At 33.4% G+C, this 20,082-nt stretch overlaps 2 protein-coding genes, 1 long non-coding RNA gene and 1 pseudogene across 5 annotated transcripts; 3 read left to right on the forward strand and 1 right to left on the reverse strand.

Annotated features, from left to right (window-relative positions):
• Positions 1-8,574: 8,574 nt before the first annotated feature.
• Positions 8,575-11,241, forward strand: LOC104737298 (cysteine-rich receptor-like protein kinase 40). The gene is made up of 7 exons (XM_010457438.3): positions 8,575-9,477; positions 9,561-9,662; positions 9,737-9,870; positions 9,958-10,168; positions 10,252-10,489; positions 10,588-10,726; positions 10,808-11,241. The coding sequence occupies exons 1-7, from the start codon at positions 8,643-8,645 to the stop codon at positions 11,090-11,092; spliced, it is 1,944 nt and encodes a 647-aa protein (XP_010455740.1). The 5' UTR covers positions 8,575-8,642; the 3' UTR covers positions 11,093-11,241.
• A 973-nt stretch (positions 11,242-12,214) lies between these two features.
• Positions 12,215-14,934, forward strand: LOC104737300 (putative cysteine-rich receptor-like protein kinase 39; annotated as a pseudogene). Its single transcript, XR_015577741.1, has 7 exons — positions 12,215-13,060; positions 13,148-13,273; positions 13,361-13,493; positions 13,590-13,800; positions 13,876-14,113; positions 14,219-14,356; positions 14,459-14,934. The product of XR_015577741.1 is annotated as a putative cysteine-rich receptor-like protein kinase 39 (transcript).
• Positions 14,935-16,029: 1,095 nt separating this feature from the next.
• On the reverse strand, positions 16,030-17,355 carry LOC147929907 (uncharacterized). Its single transcript, XR_015577743.1, has 2 exons — positions 16,496-17,355; positions 16,030-16,412 (listed from the first exon to the last, which is right to left on the reverse strand). It is a non-coding gene; the product is annotated as an uncharacterized LOC147929907 (long non-coding RNA).
• On the forward strand, positions 16,443-19,277 carry LOC104737301 (cysteine-rich receptor-like protein kinase 40). 2 transcript variants are annotated; one of them, XR_015577742.1, is made up of 8 exons: positions 16,443-17,348; positions 17,485-17,601; positions 17,703-17,836; positions 17,920-18,130; positions 18,209-18,240; positions 18,321-18,446; positions 18,543-18,681; positions 18,782-19,277. XR_015577742.1 is itself a non-coding variant. In XM_010457441.3 (7 exons), the coding sequence occupies exons 1-7, from the start codon at positions 16,511-16,513 to the stop codon at positions 19,067-19,069; spliced, it is 1,965 nt and encodes a 654-aa protein (XP_010455743.1). In that variant the 5' UTR covers positions 16,443-16,510; the 3' UTR covers positions 19,070-19,277. The 2 variants fall into 2 exon arrangements, 1 of the variants encoding a protein (XP_010455743.1); XM_010457441.3 differs by having other exon boundaries at positions 18,209-18,446.
• The last annotated feature ends 805 nt before the right edge of the window (positions 19,278-20,082 follow it).

The raw sequence follows: 20,082 nt of genomic DNA on the forward strand, positions 1-20,082 counted from the left end.
CAAAGGGAAACAGTTTGCTAGTTTGAGTTGTTTTGTTACCAAGGGGAGTCCTAAATAATGCACTGAAAGCTGTCCGACCGCAAAGACCAAAGAGGAACCAATGTGAAACTTGTTGAGCAACCATTGATGTGCTTCCCGTTAAATATAAAGTCAATTTCTTGATACTGATTTTGATCGAACCTTGCCGTTAAAGAGGATCATCTGCAAAACTGAGATGAGTTGAGCAGAAAATTTTACACCGTGGGTGATAAGCAAACTTTCTTGTTCCCACGGGCTTATCCAACATCTTAGAAAGCACATCCATACAAATAACGAACAAATACGAAGACAAGGAGCAGCTTTGTTTTCAACCTCTCGTGCTGTGAAAGTAACCTGCCAGCTCTCCTTTGATTTGAACCAAGAAAGAAGCAATCGTAACACATAAGGAGATCCATCAAATAAACGGGGTTGGGAAGTTGAGGGTGATAAGTACCTTTGTTAGAAAAGACCCTTGGACTGAATCAAAAGCTTTTGAGAAATAAATTTCAATAGCACAATGGCTTGATAGAGAATCCTTATGATAATCATTAACCAACTCTGTTGCTAAAAGCACATTCTCAGTCAAGAGACGATCTTTTCTAAAATTTCACATGACGGTTAAGTTATAATGCTTGTGGCTGAATTATAACACGTAATAAACTGAAAGTAAATGGCTGAATTTTATTACTTGATGGCTGAGTTATAATACTCAAGGGAAAACGAAAGGTCTCGTAGAGTTCATATGACGTTGAACTATAATGCTAGGTGGCTGACATATAACAAGAAATAAACTGAAAGTAAACGAATGATTTATATTACTTCACGACTGAGTTATAATACTTAAGAAAAAACAAAAGGTCTCGTAGATTCATATAACAACTGAGTTATAATGCTCCATGGCTGACTTATAACAAGAACTAAACTGAAAGTAAATGGCAGAATTTTATTACTTGACGGAGTTATAAAATTAAGGGAAAACAAAAGGTTTTGTAGATTCATATGAAGGCTGAATTATATTGTTATTCGGTTGTATATAAATAACTAAGCTGACACAAACCTTGTTCGAGAACATGTAGCTCAGCTTTAGCTGATGGCTCAACTCGTGCAATTCGTAGTCATCATGAACCAACTTCACAAGCTTGTTTTGTGTTGTTTCCGCATCGATATGCACAACTCTACACCCTATATCGTCGGTGTTTTGTGTTTCTTTACCAATAAACGGAACTGGATCCATAAATGAAATTGAAGAAGAATGAGGAAAATGAATTTATGGATATCTCGGTTGATGTGAAGAACAAGATGAAGAACATGTAAATCCTTCATTTTTGAACAAGCTGAATAGCAAGTGTCGAAAAAGACGTTTCGTATTTTCTTAGAAGATGATGACATGGAATGATGCTTCCGAAGTGGCAAATGAGCCACCAAGCCATCAAACAAAATTATAAGTCAGTCGCAAATTTAGAAAGTTTAAATATTATAAATATTTCAACTTTTGAAAAAGTTATCAGACCTTTAAAATATTAATAATATATTTAAACTTTTACGAAACTTCATATATGAGAAATACTCAACCGTTTTAAGAATTCTAAGTATTCTAAATATTTAAAATTTATAAGAAGCGTCAATTTTATAATGTAAAAATGTAAATGGTTACAATCTTAATAAATAACATATCAACTTAAGCTAATATTTATAACACAAAACAATAAATATTAAAAATTAAGATGATATAGTGCAAGTTAAAATATCTCAGACGGGGTTATATAACGGGACGGGTTTGTCGATATTTATATAAATTTAAAATATCATTAATTTGGTGTTACACAGGTAAAACATCATTTCATTATTTTGTCAACGTATCAGAGAATAGACATATCTAATTAAATTGATTAAATAAATATTATGTAAAAAATAAATTATATTGTGGTATTATATGGTTTAAACTTTTAAACCATAAAATTAACAATTATCTATCTTAACATTTTTGAAGTACATTTTTGTGTCATCCTCTCTTATCTTTGTATCCAAACAAGTCTCAATTAAATTCTCTACAATCCTTACAACCAAACACAATCATTTCCTTATTTGATAATATTAATTTCCTAAAAACTATCTACCTAATTTATCAATATGTTAGATTAAAATATGATTCTCCTTGCACTTTTATTTAATCTTATATTTAATTACTATTTAATACATAAAGTTAATAAAATTTTAGATTTTTTTCAGCATATGATGTGATTTGAATTTTTATAAACGGATATATATTTTAAAAATTTTCTTAGGATATTTATAACCAAACAAGTATATCTACATATAGAGCTCGAAATACATTTTTAAAGTACAATAGGGTGTCATCACTTTTTGGCTTTTTGCCAACTTCGGGTCAGATTTTTAACTAAAATTATAACTGATGCAATTATCCAGATCCTCTTTAAGATTACTTAATATTTTGGGCCGGTTTTTAATCCATAGCGTACTTATTTACATCCAACTTAATGCCAATTAATACTCATTCTATCTTAGGAAATATCTAATTTACATGCCGAATTTTTAGTGCTGAGTTTAACAAAAAGAATTAATAACACAAATTATGTAATCACATCCCTATAATATAGCAACTAATTTAAGATGAATACATCTTAGGAAATATCTAATTTGTGTTTCATAAACGATTACATATTTGCTAAGTTCTTATTAGCTTTAAATGTACACTATTAATCCAATAATATCAATTGAGAATCAAAATAATAATATGCCATATCATTCATTCATAAATCATAACTAACCAAATCATAAAATGTATATTCTCAACTTGCGAATCAAGAGTTTATACAAAACTTATTTACAACTGTTAACATTATATATATATATATATATATGCAATTCACCATCGACTACAAGCCCCGCTAAACTATTACAATATCATATCAACAAAATAATAGACTCGTGGTGTACCACGGGGTAAAACCTAGTTATATGATTATAACGTATTTAATCAATAAATATAATTTATAATTTAAATGTTTTAGTTATAAATAATTTGTCCGCGGTGTACTACGGGTCCTAATCTAGTACCTGAAATATAATCTATACTAATAAAAAATAGAAGCTATAAGCTCCTTAAGGCGTCCACCTAAGATTTAAAACCACCAATAGTGATTAGACACCTCACTTATTAACATTTTTAAAAATTTTCAGATTTTTTTTTTTTTCAACCAAACATTAAACTAGAAAATAACTCCAAGATTGGTTGCCCAAACCGGAGGGTAAGAGTTTACAAAAGAAGTCTCAGAAGATAAAGATTTCGAAGAACGTGCTAGACAATCTGACCGAATGTTTGACGTTCGGAGAATCCTAGACAGCTGGAAGGTTGGGAAGGATAGCCGGATTACATTGAAGTCGTCCAAAAGATTGGAGAAAGCGGGCCATTCATCAGGAGACTGCACCATCACCACTAATTCTGCACAATCAGTCTCGAAGCTCTGACAATCAACCCCCGCAGTCAGTAAGGAATCCATCGCCCAAATCAAAGCCTGAAGCTCTGAATGTAGAGGGGAAGGACAGCGACGTTGACTCCGTGCTCCCATTAGTTGCGTGGAATCCTCACTATTACAGAACCACCAACCCAAACCGACCATAGGATCTGACGCTTTCCAAGAACCATCAACCTGGCACCGGGGGGAAGAATCCCGAGACTTTGCAGGCGGGAGGTCTAGGACGGCCGAGTAGAAAGTCTTAGCCTCTTCCCATAACAATATGTCATTGTCCGCTTGATTAATAACCTCGATTGGTTCTGCCTCACATCCCTGAAAAACTTTTTTGTTCCTATCTTTTCAAATTGACTATACAATCCATGGTAAACAAAAACGTAAATTCGGAATATCCACCAGGGATGACACCCGCCAAAAAAGATAATTTAGATTCGTGTATATGGAACCAGAGGGAAAGTCCCCAGAAGTTAAGTCTGCAGACGAAAAATCCCAAATCCGACGGGAATGAGAACACTCAAATAGTGCGTGGTTGAATAGTCTCCACCTCCGACCCACAACGTTTACATAGGGTATCACACCGAACACCCCGATGAGCAAGTCGTTCCATCACTGGGAGGGAACCCGAGGCAATCTGCCAGAAGAAATGGTGAACCTTCGAGGGAACATCCAGTTTCCAAGCTTGTGCCCTAAGGGCCGTACAATACGGCCCATATTCAACCTCCATAATCAATTCACGTGCTTGCCGATAACCCGTCTTGACCGAATATTTCCCTGACTTAGTATAATGCCAAATCAGCTTATCTGGTTTGTAGAATTTCCAGAATATTTCCAGAATTTTATATATTAAGAATTATATTAAACAACCTATCAGGATTTGACATGTCATTAATTAACATTTTTTAAATTTCCAGAATTTTTAAAAAAATAAAAAATTTTAAATTTATGAAAATAAAAGAACTATGTACAATATCCCACATCGGCTAAAAAAATTTTAAACAATGATTCAGAACCAGTATAAATAAGATTAATATGCTTCCAACAACGAATGAGCAGGAAAGCTTGATTTATCAAGCGTCCAAGTTTAAAAGTTTTATTCGGTTTGATCCGGTTTTTTATTTGATCAAATTAAAACTTTAAAAAGTTTCAAAAATATATATTATAATATTTCAAATTTTTAAAAGTTTAAATATTATAAATATTGAAACTTTTAAAAGTTCTTAGCTTTTAAAAAGTTTTTAAATATTATAATTTTTAAATTTTTAAAAGTTTAAAATATTATAAATATTGAAACTTTTTAAAAGGTTCAAATTTTATATTTCAAATTAAAAGTTTAAAATATTATAAATATTCATGTAATACATAAATTATCTTATTTATCTACGTTTGTGTTTTTTTATTTCTTATGAGCTGTAAAACATATTTTTGTATATGATTTTATAGATGAGTTGATATTCTTTCATTAATTTTTTTTTGTTCTTGGAGTTTGATGGGTTAATAAGTTGTGTGATAGTCTAAAAAAAAAATTTCATTGAAAGAATGTGAAGAAGTTGACGAGGAGGAATAAGAAAAAGAGTATAACGAAGAACCAAACGGTAAAAGTAACGATGACAATTACCACAAAATTTGAAAATGAAAAGAAAGAATATGAAGAATAAGAAAATATTGAATAAAAAACACGAAAATATTGGTGGTAGCGATCAATTAAATATAAAAACGAATTAAATTCATGATGAGAAAATTGTTTCATTTTTCTGGTGGTCAAAGAAATGGTTTAGGATATGTGAGGTCATCAGTTTGATTCGTCTTGGCTGGACGTCGAGTTAAATTCATGATTTTTTTATCAGATTTGATTTTATAACACAACTGATTTTTATATTTTTAAAAATTGTGAATCTGAAATTTAATTTTTTTTTCTTAATACTAATTTAAATTTTTTTATAAGATAATATTTTATTACTGTCATCAATCATATATAGTTTTCATTAAAATATATCAAATACACTCACGTATAGCGTGGTTCAAAACCTAGTAGTAATAAAAAATCTGTATGGTCATGATAATATTACCTAATTTGTATGGTCTATAATTTATGAAATGATTAAATACTTACTATATACGATGTAATTTTTCTCCGTAACACACGACAAACAAATTCTTCGTGCAGCACTCTAGACGTTCTGATAATATTTGCATCATTAATCTAAGAAAAAGATGATTACTGGAGCTCAAACCCCAGACATTTAGTGTATAAATAGTTAATAAATTCTTGATGAATCACTGGACCTAGGAAACTTCCAACATATTCGTTATGTTTCGTTTTTAAGAATTAATTGTTTTTGTTTCCATTTCAAAATAATAATAAAAATATATATTATTCGTATAAATTTTTTTACATAAGGTATGTGATTTGATTTTCGGAAAGTGCACTTTCTTTGTATATTAGTGGACATTAAATTTATTCAAGGTTCTAAAGTTTTGTAAGTAGATCCTATCCGTCGTTCGTAATATCAAGTGTTTTATTAACAAAACTTAATTATCACGATTCACGAATGTGATGTGAGGCAGATAAAATTGTTTGTATCAGAACATACTGTCGTCGTGAAGTCGTTTATTTCATCAATTTTTGGTAGTTGGATGATTCCGCGTATTAAATTAGTTTTGTCGGTCTCAATCCGCCACTCTGTACTGTTTATTACCATTTCGAAAATAGTTTTATAAAAAGAGTGGATATATTTTATTTCCGAAGCACCATTATTAGACCAAGCATGGGAAGTCTTTTTTTATCCCGCGACCAAAAACAAAAAAAAAAAAGTATATACATTATGAAAATGTCAAATGTGTATGCCGTAAGGACCGGGTTAATTACATGAAGACAAGAAGAATATTTTACACAGCCGTATTGAAAGGTTTTGGAATAGCTTGTAGATAAACTTAAATAATACGACGTGATTTTAGATTTTTACTTTATACATGCAACAATCTGTTAATGAAGGGTTTACATGCGACGATATTTGAGACAGTCGAAGACTACAAAACCCTTTTGAAGATTCGTCTATTACTGCAACGTGGTCAGATTTAGTAGTTTCCTTAGTAAACCTGTATCGTAATCGTTTTCATAATTATGCCTCACATACACTTAGACCAAATGGAACATATTAAGAATTCTTCTTAACACAAAAACAAATTCTTCTTAAACCCAAAAGATATATAAATAATAATTGTTCCTCACTACAGTATACATTTCAAATTCATATTTAAAAAGAAAATACAATATATCAAACAGAATCCAACACTTTACGATAAAAAAATTACAAAATACAATTCTACTAACATTATATGATAAAAGTATAGGCCACATGGATATAAGTCATTGTTTTCAATCCATTTAAATATTTAAAGAGAGAGTTTATCTGTGGGCTGAACTTTCCTAAAAGATTAGTTTTCTATCTTCTATAAACCTAGAGATTTACTCTAAGTTATCAATATATATATATATATATATATATATATTATCTTATAAATACAGTTAGAAGTATAGCCCCAGATTTGTTGTTTGGTATTTGGTATATCATCGAAAATAATTATAGAACTAGATTTCAAATGATTACAATTATCTTACATAAAAAAAAATCAGAAGTAATCATACATATCAGGTATCTTTTATTAAATTAAAATTAATCGTTCATATTTAAAATTTGATTTTATGAAATTAGTTGAAATAATACAAATATCTTAGTGAAACACATCTAAAGTTAATATATTGTTTTATTTAAATTTCAACATATCTTAGGGAAACACATAAACTTTCGGAAATTCATGATGCTACATTTCTAAAGCTAATAGAGAATTTTTGAGAAATTCTCATTTTAGCGTGTCTATTTTCAAAAATGTTCCTCTAGTTTGTATGTTGTTTATAAGATTACATACTTATCTATATATACATTTTTGGAGATATTTATGAAATAAATCCTGAAGTTGAAACTTATTTACAAACATACTATTGACATTAAATAATTAATTTAATAGTTATATCCAAATTTTTTTTATAGAAACTAAGTGTTTTAAAAGGTAACAAACATAATTGCAAATGTATACAGATTTTATTTCCTTATTTTATGAGGAGGTGAATGAAGAAATTCACCCTTAGAAGCAAACCCATGAACCCAAGTATTGTTCTTTATTTGATAAAAATTTAAAAAATTGATTTGATAAAAAGTGACTTTTAGTCTTACATACTATATTTTACTTTCACGGGTTTTGTATAATGAGTTTTTGCAGATTAAAATTTTTTAAACATGTTGTATGATCCGCCTAGCATGGCGGGTTTGGACTATCGAACCAACACTAAAACTATTAGTTTATTTTATGTACTATAGATTTTGGAAAATTAAGTTATAAATTATTTAGTATATGAACTACAAAATCTTACACATACTTCTTAATATTCCAAAAAATAAAAAATTTGTATACACATAAAAATATACACTAACATACAATATAGACATATACCTCTATTTAATTATAAAAAACAAAAGTAAGTGTTTTAAAATTTTATATTTTATCTAATAACAAATATAATGTAATTAAGTTCTAAATTGTATAAAACGTAAGAAGAAGAAAAAAACATTCTAAACAAAATTATAAGTTAATTAGATAAAAATTAATTAATTGAGAATTTGAAAACTAAATATATTAAAAATTATTATTTAAAATATAATAATTTATAATTTAGTTTTGCGGTGTATCCCGGATGAAAACCTAGTTTGAGTATAAATTTAAAGACATTTTTTTTTTTTTTAGAAATAAGGTCTTTTTGAAAAAGGGTATGAAAAAATGACATTTTTAGAATTCCCCATACTAATATGTATCTTGTTATACATTTCCTTCTTATTATTAATAACAAATACTATAAATTTGGACCACATTTTGTTTAATTGAAATATCCTGTTGGCATTTTTCCATCTTTGAAAATTCACCGTTTTATCGATTTGCAAGTCAAGTTAATACTCTTTTTCTCATCTCACCTCTATATATATACATAATGATAAATAGAACAAAGCTCAACATCTAAATTCTTACAACATTACGTATATACGTAAAATACAGAAAAAAAAGGAAAAAAAAGTTGAAATGGGGAAATGCCCTGCTTTGATGATATACCTCTCTTCTTTTATTCTTTTTGTCCTTCAAACACTCCATGGTGTTAACTCCGTAGAGTGTTTCGGAAGCTCATACAACCGTAACAGCAGCTACCCTAAGAACCGCGAGAAACTCTTCTCTGATCTTGCTGATAAAGTCGTTGCTAACCGCGGATTCTACAACGCTTCATTCGGCCAATACCCCGACAGAGTTTATGCTCTTGCCATGTGCGCAAGAGGCTACGACGAAGAAGCTTGTTTCAGTTGCGTCCAATCATTGGCTCTGGATAAACAAAATAAATGCCAAAGCCGCAAGGACTCCTTCATATGGGGAGGCAATGACGACGTTTCTTGTCTTGTTCGTTCCTCAAACAACTCAACTTTTAGGAGCCTCCAGCTTGGACCTTCTGTTATATGGCCAAATCAAGATCTTATCGAGTCATCTAAAAACATGACCCTTTTCCAACAACAGTGGGAAGAAATGGTTAATCGGACCCTCGAGGCTACCACTAAAGCTGTAACTTCCTCGGTACTCAAGTACTACAGTGCCGAAAAAGCCGGGTTCACCGAGTTTCCAGATGTTTACATGCTGATGCAATGCACACCCGACATAACTTCTCAAGACTGCAGAAAATGTTTGGGAGATTGCGTGATGAATTATAGAAAAGATTATCTGGAAAGAAAAGGGGGAATGGCTAGTCTTCCTAGCTGTTATTTCAGGTGGGATCTATATACTTACCACAGTGCTTTTGATAATGTAACAAGAATTCCTGCGCCTCCTCGGCCTCCAACGCATGCAAAGGAGAGCTGCATAACAAATAAAAAAGGTAAATCAAATGAGTTATAGCATTGCACAATTTGTAAGTATGATGAAGAGGTTCTCAGACTAAATAGCGTTAATAATTTGCAGGAAGAAGTACAATTGCAATATTTGTGGTTCTTACTTTCATTAATCTTTTGGTGTTTATTGGCTTCATTAAAGTCTTTGCAAGGAGGGGAAAATATAAAAGTGGTAAGGCTAACTTGCTTGCTTCAATCAACCTTATGATGTAGAGAGGAAGCTTATTTCTGTTTTTTTTCTTCCAGTTGGTGGTGCAGAGTACTCTGATTCTGATGGTCAATTCATGTTACGGTTTGATCTTGGTATGATCTTAATGGCAACCAATGACTTCTCTTCTGAAAATACTATTGGAAAAGGTGGATTTGGTACTGTCTATAAGGTAGTAATAACTTTTGTTCCTAAAAATGTGTGTTCTTGATCAATCAAGGTCTTTTAGGTGTAAATAGATCTTAAAAATGGGTTTCAGGGGACATTCCCAAACGGGCAAGAGGTAGCCGTGAAGAGATTAACAAAAGGTTCAGGACAAGGAGATATGGAGTTTAAGAATGAGGTCTCACTCTTGACAAGACTCCAACATAAGAATCTGGTTAAGCTTCTTGGGTTCTGTAACGAAGGAGATGAAGTGATTCTTGTCTACGAGTTTGTCCCCAACTCAAGTCTTGATAACTTTATCTTCGGTGAGTTTTCGAAAGACAGTCGCATTTTTTTTTTTATAGTTTTAGAAACTTTTAGCAAAACATTGTTTCTTGAAACTCTGCAGATGAAGAGAAGCGTTCACTTCTTACATGGGAGATGAGGTTCAGAATTATAGAAGGCATTGCTCGAGGTCTTCTTTATCTACATGAGGATTCTCAGCTAAAGATTATTCACAGAGACTTGAAGGCGAGCAACATACTTTTAGATGCTGAGATGAATCCTAAAGTTGCAGATTTTGGAACAGCGAGGTTGTTTGACACTGACGTGACTAGAGCTGAAACAAAACGAATAGCTGGAACCCGGTAAGGAATAATTTTTTTAAATGCTCTGCTTTTCAAACAGAGTCATGCAGACATTTAAACAGTCATGAATATAGTGTTACTGGTTTGCATATATGCAGTGGATATATGGCTCCTGAGTACCTGAATCACGGAGAAATCTCAGCTAAATCTGACGTTTATAGCTTTGGTGTCATGCTTCTAGAGATGATAAGTGGTGAAAGAAATAAGACCTATAAAGGAGAAGGACTTGCAGCTTTTGTAAGCTTACTTCACATATCAGTTTTTAATCTTCATATATCTGTGTACAAAAAAGTTAAAAGACTTATTTTGTTGGTGTAGGCATGGAAGAGATGGGTTGACGGCAAGGCTGAGGTTATAATTGATCCTTTCTTGATAGAGAATCCAAGAAACGAGATCATCAAGTTGATCCAGATTGGTTTGTTGTGCGTTCAAGAGAATGCAGCAAAGAGACCAACCATGAGCTCGGTGATCACTTGGCTTGGCAGTGATACTATCATCATTCCGTTACCTAATGCTCCTGCTTTCACTGGAAGTCAGTCCCAATCGGAAAGTGGTACAACGTCAATGAGTGGTGATGTCTTCACAGAGTTGAGTTGTCGTTGAGTTAAAAATCATTTGATCATCAAAATACTGTTTTCGAAAGCAAACTTCACAAAAAAACTTTCTTTAAGGAACCTTTCATTGTATCTTGTGGTGTTTAAATATTTTTGTCCTTTTGGCAAATAGTAAATGAATGTATGGATTCTCATAAATTTTAGCTCTAAGCTCAATATGTTCATTTTTTGCTCTGCTTCTCATTTTGAAAACTAAAATCTTGTTAATAATGATAACTTACGTTACCATATTATGCATCTCTTTGACAATAATGGTACATCAGTTCTTTACTTTTCATCTAAACGCATAAATTGTTACAGAAAACATAGAGACTAGAGTTGAAATCATATGGGATGGACCTCTCCCTGGATATGTATAAGCCTAGGGACACATAGTCTTCTACTCATAAAAAATGAGAAAGTGGATACGAAATAAAATTTGTTAATTCGAACATAACAATAATTCAAAATAGATATTACTTGTACGTCCACTTAAAGTGAAGAGTCTTGGTCTTTGATTTGATACTTTCACGCTTCTTTCTTCTATAGTTAGGTATATTTAATTCTGATAAATAATGGATTCTAAGAACTTTGTACTACTCTTCTTACTTGGCCACCGTTGCCAGTTACGAGTTACGACCAAAGACTTATAAGATTTCTAATTTGCTACTTGACTTATATATTAAAACAAAAAAACTACTTAAAAATCGCTAAATTTGTTACTCACTATCAATCATAAATTGTAAATTTTGCAATTGTTTTTCAAAGTTAGGTTTTGCGGCCTTGTGGGTAAAAAAAAGTCTTTTTTTGTTTATAGTAAACATTCTCCCGATTCACTACAAGCAACTATACTATTTGTCTTAAACGTACAAATATTTTTTTTTCCGTATGGCTCCATAACATATCACACTACTTATTGTTAGGTGTATTTTAGTTATAGCTCTACAAAGAAAACCTACGCGTATCCGCGTGTTACGTACTTTCCTCGTACGTACACTAATTAAAAAAAATTGACCAATACACATGTTATCAAGTCAACTAGTAATAGTATACTCGTTTGCTCTATAACTGATTATCTATTGATGTCTTAACGATAACGAAGTAGTTCAAGAAAAAGGAAAAAAAAAAAAAAATGGGGAATCAACCTGCTTTGATGTTCTTTATTGCGTCTTCTCTTCTTCTTGTCCTTCAAAAGCTCGAAGTTGTTAACGCCGTGGGATGTACTGGAAGCTTATTCAACAGTAACAGCAGCTACGCTCAGAATCGCCGCGATCTCTTCTCTACTCTTGCAAATAAAGTCGCCACCAACGGTGGATTCTACAACGCTTCACTCGGCAAAAGTCCCAACAGAGTTCACGCTGTTGGTCTATGCGGAAGAGGCTACGAGCAACAAGCATGTATCAGTTGTGTTGAAAGTGCCGTTCAGGTATACTTACGACAACGAGTTGTCCAAACCGCATGGATTCATTCACGTGGGACAAAGACAGTGAAGACAATGTTTCTTGTCTTGTAAGTACCTCAAACCACTCAACTTTTGGTAACCTCGAGCTTAGACCTCCTGTTAGATACCAAAGTCCAGATAGTATCGAGCCATGGAAAAACATGACTCTTTTCGAGCAAGAATGGAATGCAATGGCTAATCGGACCCTCGAGGCTGCTGCGGAAGCTGAAACTTCCTCGGTACTTAAATACTATATTGCCGAGAAAGCCGAGTTCACAGAGTTTCCAAATGTTTCCATGCTGATGCAGTGCACACCCGACATAACTTCCCGAGATTGCAAGACATGTTTGGGACAATGCATGAAGCTTTTTAAAGAACAGGTTTGGGGAAGAAAAGGAGGTGAGGTTTATCGTCCAAGCTGTTTTTTCAGGTGGGATCTGTATGCTTTCCATGGTGCTTTTGATAATGTAACAAGAGTTCCTGCGCCTCCTCGACCTCAGGCTCAGGAAAAGGAGAGCTCTATAACAGAAAAGAAAGGTAAACCAAATGAGTTAAAGCATTGCCATAAAATTTGTAAGTATGATAAAGAGGTTCTCAGGCTAAAAGGGGTTAAATGATTTGCAGGAAGAAGCACTGGGTATCGTGTGATTATCGTAATATTTGTGCTTCTTACTTTCATTAATATTTTGGTGTTTGTTGGCTTCATCAAAGTCTATGCACGGAAGAAAAAATTATACAACATAACCAATGGTTAGTGTACCTTTAATTTCTTGCTTCAGTCAACCTTATGAGTTATGATATAGTAATTAAGGGTTATTTGTTTCTTTTTTTTGTTAGCTGGTAGTGCAGAGTACTCTGAATCTGTGGTCAGTTTGTGTTACGGTTTGATCTTGGTATGATCATTATGGCAACCAATGACTTCTCTTCTGATAATACGCTAGGCCAAGGTGGATTTGGTACTGTCTATAAGGTAGTAATTACATTTTCACGATTTTGAGTTGTTGATTGATCTTGATCTCGGAATCGGATGACGGGATGAGTAACAAATCTTGAGAACCGGTTTCAGGGGACATTGCTAAACGGGCAAGAGATAGCAGTAAAGAGATTAACAAAAGGTTCAGGACAAGGAGATATGGAGTTTAAGAATGAAGTTTCACTACTGACAAGAATCCAACATAGGAATCTGGTTAAGCTTTTTGGGTTCTGTAATGAAGGAGATGAAGAGATTCTTGTCTACGAGTTTGTCCCCAACGCAAGTCTTGACCACTTTATTTTCGGTGAGCCTTCGAAAAACAACTGCCAATTTGGATAGTTTTAGAACTTTTGAGCAAAATACAAATGTTTATTTTCAGATGAAGAGAAGCGTTCACTTCTTACATGGGAGATGAGATGCAGAATTATAGAAGGCATTGCTCGAGGTCTACTTTATCTTCATGAGGATTCTCAGCTGAAGATTATTGACAAAGACTTGAAGTTAAGTAACATCCTCTTAGACGCAGAGATGAACCCTAAAGTTGCAGATTTTGGAACAGCGAGGTTGTTTGACACTGACGAGACTCGAGCTGAAACAAAACGAATAGCTGGAACCCGGTAAGATATATATCAATCAAATTTGTAAATGCTCTGTTTTTAAAACAGAGTCTTGCAGACATTTAAGCAATCAAGAATTAATGTTATTGGTTTGCATATATGCAGTGGATATATGGCTCCTGAGTACCTGAATCACGGCCAAATGTCAGCTAAATCTGATGTTTCAGCTTCGGTGTCATGCTTCTAGAGATGATAAGTGGTGAAAGAAACAAGAGCTTTGAAGGAGAAGGACTTGCAGCTTTTGTAAGCTTCTTGACATATGATATCAGTGTTTGATCCATTTTGTTCTTACTCTTCAAACCACTTGTGTACAAAATGTAAATAATACTTATTTTCTTGGTGCAGACATGGAAGAGATGGGTTGAAGGAAAGCCTGATATTATAATTGATCCTTTCTTGATAGAGCATCCAAGAAACGAGATCGTCAAATTGATCCAGATTGGTTTGTTGTGTGTTCAAGAGAATGCAGCAAAGAGACCTACCATGAGCTCTGTGATAATATGGCTTGGCAGTGAGACTATCATCATTCCATTACCCAATGCTCCTGTCTTCACTAGAAGTCATTCCCAATCTGAAAGTGGTAAAATGTCAATGAGCAGCGATGTCTTCACGGAGTTGAGTTGTCGTTGAGGTTTAAATCAGTTCATCAAAATGTTTTTTTCCGAAAGCAAACTATACATTGTACGTATCTTGTGGTCCTGATCATGATCATGATCACGAAACCTTTCATTTTATCTGGTGGTCTTTAGATATTTTCCTAAGCTTCATCTCAAAGCATAAATAGTAAATTAATGTATGAAATCTTCATTTCCTAAGCTTCATCACAAAGCCTACATTTTTTAGGTCAACAAAATATTTCATGGTTTTAGAACAAATAATGCATTGAAAAAAAAAATTATGGACATCAAAACAAACATGACCCAAAACCTATAAATATTGGACTGTTGTTAAAGACACCACTTCGGAAACTATGATTAAGTGAAAAGTTGATTACTTGGATAATTTTTTTTCCCCAAACTCTTTCCGATGACACCAAAGACGGATCCACGTAAAAGGAAGTGGAGTCACGCAAAAACTTGTTTTATGTGATTTAAATGTGCTAGGTCACTAGACTACGTTAGCTAAATTGGTTAAAGTTTGTAATTGCCCCCAATAGAGAATCGAGGATATGCAATATTTTTTTTATTAGTCGTGGTCCTGACGAGGAAAGACTTTATGTTCTATGAAGGCTTCTATATCTCAATGTAAAAGGAGCAAAAATAAAGACTTCTATATATATCTCAATGTAAAAGGATGCCGTATGCGTGCGATAGGGGTTGCCTAGTCAAATAGAAAGTAAACGATACGCAGAAGCACAATTTAAGGTTTGGACATTTAACAAGAGTGCTCAAGTAGATAGCATTTGATCTCAGTTTTTAATACAGTACCTGTTTGGTCCTTCTCGCGTTTATTATAAGTTTTCCTTTTTTCATTTCATTATAATATGACTTTTTCTCTATTTATATAACCATTTTACAAATACCAATTTTTTTTATGAAACTCTTGTGGACGTCCATAAAGGCTAAAGCTGTATTGGAAAAGGGTAGTGTCTATCAAACTGATCACTTTTTACATCATATCTTATTTTTTTCGGCAAATTCCAAAAAAATTGTGATAATCTTTGCCTCAATACTACTTTCGACCTAGAAGGGGGAAGACTTTTTTTTTGCCACGCGGCCAAAAACAAAAGCTGTTATTGAATGAAATGGATGTGCGGGCTATATGGAGACGAATAGTATAATTTACACAGTACGAGAATTCTAGCAAAAGTTGTAGATACAACTGTTCGTGATGGTCTCAAATGTGTTGTAGAAAGAATTGTCACGTATAGAGTCTGAGTCACGGTATTTATTATGATCGAATGGGATGCATGTAGCTTAGGTTCGATTGATTGATTATCATGTATAATAGGATAATATCAATTACATCTGAATGTGATGAAATAAATAGACAGCAAAAATATTATACATTGAGGCTAAGTCTTCAGTTAACTTCATCGGATGTCCTTGTTGAGCTTCAAGTAAAACCTGACTTCATTGGCTATCCTTGTTGGCTCTATGTGTTTTCTTCCAACTTCACAACAGCAACTGTTGTTGGTTTCTTTCGGAACAACCAATTAATACGGCATTTCTCAATGTTTTTTTGGGGCCAAAAGTTCTTAATACGTTAACGTCTCACAAAACCAATACGTGGTCATTTCATTTGCCTGTGCTTTAGCATCATGAGCATCATTTGAGATGTCAAAGCCGGCATGCTCTGGCTATATAAATATAACGAGCTTAAAAATCATAACGAAGTAGTACATGAATAAGAAAGAAAGAAAAAAAAAAAAAAAGTTGTTACCATTAACAAACAAAAATGGGGAAATGCCCTGCTTTGATGATATACCTCTCTTCTTTTATTCTTTTTGTCCTTCAAACACTCCATGGTGTTAACTCCGTAGAGTGTTTCGGAAGCTCATACAACCGTAACAGCAGCTACCCTAAGAACCGCGAGAAACTCTTCTCTGATCTTGCTGATAAAGTCGTTGCTAACCGCGGATTCTACAACGCTTCATTCGGCCAATACCCCGACAGAGTTTATGCTCTTGCCATGTGCGCAAGAGGCTACGACGAAGAAGCTTGTTTCAGTTGCGTCCAATCATTGGCTCTGGATAAACAAAATAAATGCCAAAGCCGCAAGGACTCCTTCATATGGGGAGGCAATGACGACGTTTCTTGTCTTGTTCGTTCCTCAAACAACTCAACTTTTAGGAGCCTCCAGCTTAGTCCTCCTTTTGTATCCGTAAGTCCAAATTCTATCGAGCCATCTAAAACGTTGACAATTTTCGTACCACAGTGGGAAGCAATGGTTAATCGGACCCTCAAGGCTGCCACGAAGGCTAATACTTCCTCGGTACTCAAGTACTATAGTGCCGGAAAAGCCGGGTTCACAGAGTTTCCAGATGTTTACATGCTGATGCAATGCACACCCGATATAACTTCTGAAGATTGCAATGCATGTTTGGAAGGTTGCGTGGTATATTTTAGAACAAAGTATCTAGGAAGAGGAGGAGGCATGGTTAGTTTTCCAAGCTGTTTTTTCAGGTGGGATTTTTATCCTTTCCATGGTGCTTTTGATGATGTAACAAGAGTTCCTGCGCCTCCTCCTCGGCCTTATGTTCAGGAAAAGGAGAACTCTAAAACAGATAAGAAAGGTAAAACAAATGAATTAGAGTATGATAAAGAGGTTCTTAGACTAAAAAGGGTTTTGAACCCAAAAAAAAAAAAAGACTAAAAAAGGGTTTTGAACCACAAAAAAAGAAAAGACTAAAAAGGGTTAGTATTTTGCAGGTAGGAGCATAGGATTTGGCGGAATTATCGCAATAATCGCTGTTTTTACATTCATTAATATTTTGGTGTTTATTGGCTTCATCCAAGTATATGCTCAGAGGAGAAATCTAAAAAATGGTTAGTGTACCTTGACCTTGTCACTTGCTTCAATCAATCCTATGATTTAGAGAGTAAGGCTTATTTCTTTTCTTTGTTTTTTTGTTTTTTGTTTTTTAAAGTTGGTGGTGCAGAGTACTCTGATTCTGATGGTCAATTCATGTTACGGTTTGATCTTGGTATGATCATAATAGCAACCGATGACTTCTCTTCTGAAAATACGCTTGGCCAAGGTGGATTTGGTACGGTCTATAAGGTAATAATAACCTTTTCCCTAGTTCTTGATCAACTTTAAGTCACTTATGGGTAACTTAAAAATATCTTGAGAATTGGTTTCAGGGTACATTTCCAAACGGGAAAGAGGTAGCCGTCAAGAGATTAACAAAAGGTTCAGGACAAGGAGATATAGAGTTCAAGAATGAGGTTTCACTCTTGACAAGACTCCAACATAGGAATCTGGTTAAGCTTCTTGGGTTCTGTAATGAAGGAGGTGAAGAGATTCTTGTCTACGAGTTTGTCCCTAACGCAAGTCTTGATAACTTTATCTTCGGTGAGCTTTCAAAAGACAATGTCATTTATTGTAGTTCTAGAAACCTTTAGCACAACATTGTTTCTTTAAACTCTACAGATGAAGAAAAGCGTTCGCTTCTTACATGGGAGGTAAGGTTCAAAATTATAGAAGGCATTGCTCGAGGTCTTCTTTATCTTCATGAGGATTCTCATCTGAAGATCATTCACAGAGACTTGAAGTTGAGCAACATCCTTTTAGACGCTGAGATGAACCCTAAAGTTGCAGATTTTGGGACAGCGAGGTTGTTTGACACTGACGAGACTCGAGCTGAAACAAAACGAATAGCTGGAACCCGGTAAGAAATATATCAATCAAATTTGTAGACATATTTAAATGCTCTGTTTTTAAAACAGAGTCTTGTAGACGTATAAACGTTATTGGTTGCATGCAGTGGATATATGGCTCCCGAATATCTGAATCGCGGAGAAATCTCAGCTAAATCTGATGTTTATAGCTTCGGTGTCATGCTTCTAGAAATGATAAGTGGTGAAAAAAACAAGAGCTACGAAGGAGAAGGACTTGCTGCTTTTGTAAGCTTACTTCACATATCAGTCTTATTTGGTCCATTTGTTTATAATCTTCAAACCTCTTGTGTACAAGAAGTAACAACACATATTCTCGTTGGAGCAGACATGGAAGAGATGGGTTGAAGGAAAGCCTGAGATTATAATTGATCCTTTATTGATAGAGCATCCGAGAAACGAGATCATCAAGTTGATCAAGATTGGTTTGTTGTGTGTTCAAGAGAATGCAGCAAAGAGACCAACCATGAGTTCTGTGATAATTTGGCTTGGAAGTGAGACCATCCTCACTCCTTTACCTAATGCTCCTGCTTTCACTGGGAGCCAATCCCAATCTGAAAGTGGTACAACAATGTCAATGAGCGGCGATGTCTTCACGGAGTTGACTTGTCGTTGAGTTAATCACTATGCAATTTATCTTGTGGTCTTGCGATATTTTTCCTTTTGGTATATAGGAAATTTATGTATAAACCAAAGCGGTAACAATCGGAGAAGTCTTGGCCATAAAACTGGAAAATAATGACAGTGTTATTATTTTGTTAACCGGAAATAAATGGTTAGCCAATTGACATATTTCTTCAAGGTATATATTGTTGTCTTGACCAGTACTGGCTTTATTTTATAAAAATAATAAAGTAAAATAAAGTAATAAATTTTTTTTGAAGAGATAAATAATATAATTTAAGAATAAATTGCTGAAATATCTTAAATACCCCAATAGAGAGAGGATAAGAAATCTTCTCCAGCCAATAAAAGATAAAGTATCAATTCCTAATCATAGTTACATGATATAAGGATGTTTTTTTTTTTTTTGTTAATAAATATTATACACAGAAGGTATTGTATACATATACATATATATATATCTTATTATACAAAGAAGGAAAATATATTTCTTGTTTTAGTCAAACAGGAAAAATATATTTCTTTTAATAATATACCTATAAAAATATTAAGTCCAGCCAAATCTTTTCAAACTTGAATTAGATTTTACCCAAAACAGTCTTTTTTTATTGTTTTAAGTTTGTTCCCTTGCACATATCCTTCATACCATTAAGCAAAGACTTTGTTTATACTATTCAAACTAGATTATGACCCGCGGTACACCGCGGGGTAATTTTTTTTGAATTGTTTTTATTTATATACTATTTTAATACTAATTTTTTTAATATACTTTTTTTTTTAATTTTAGTGATTTAATATATAAATTGTGGTATACCGCACAATAATTTTTCTTTACTACAATCTTAATTAAATTAGTTTGATTTGACATATTTTATATTGGTGTTGTTAAAACATTAAAATGGAGATTTAACCCATATTGAAATATCATATTACTGGTAGTTTATTTTTTAGTATTATTAATTCAATCATGTAATGTCATATAACCCGTCATGTAATATAACTCGT

Source organism: Camelina sativa, chromosome 13, assembly GCF_030686135.1.
Source record: "Camelina sativa cultivar CO46 ecotype springtype chromosome 13, ASM3068613v1".
Taxonomy (NCBI): Eukaryota; Viridiplantae; Streptophyta; class Magnoliopsida; order Brassicales; family Brassicaceae; genus Camelina; species Camelina sativa.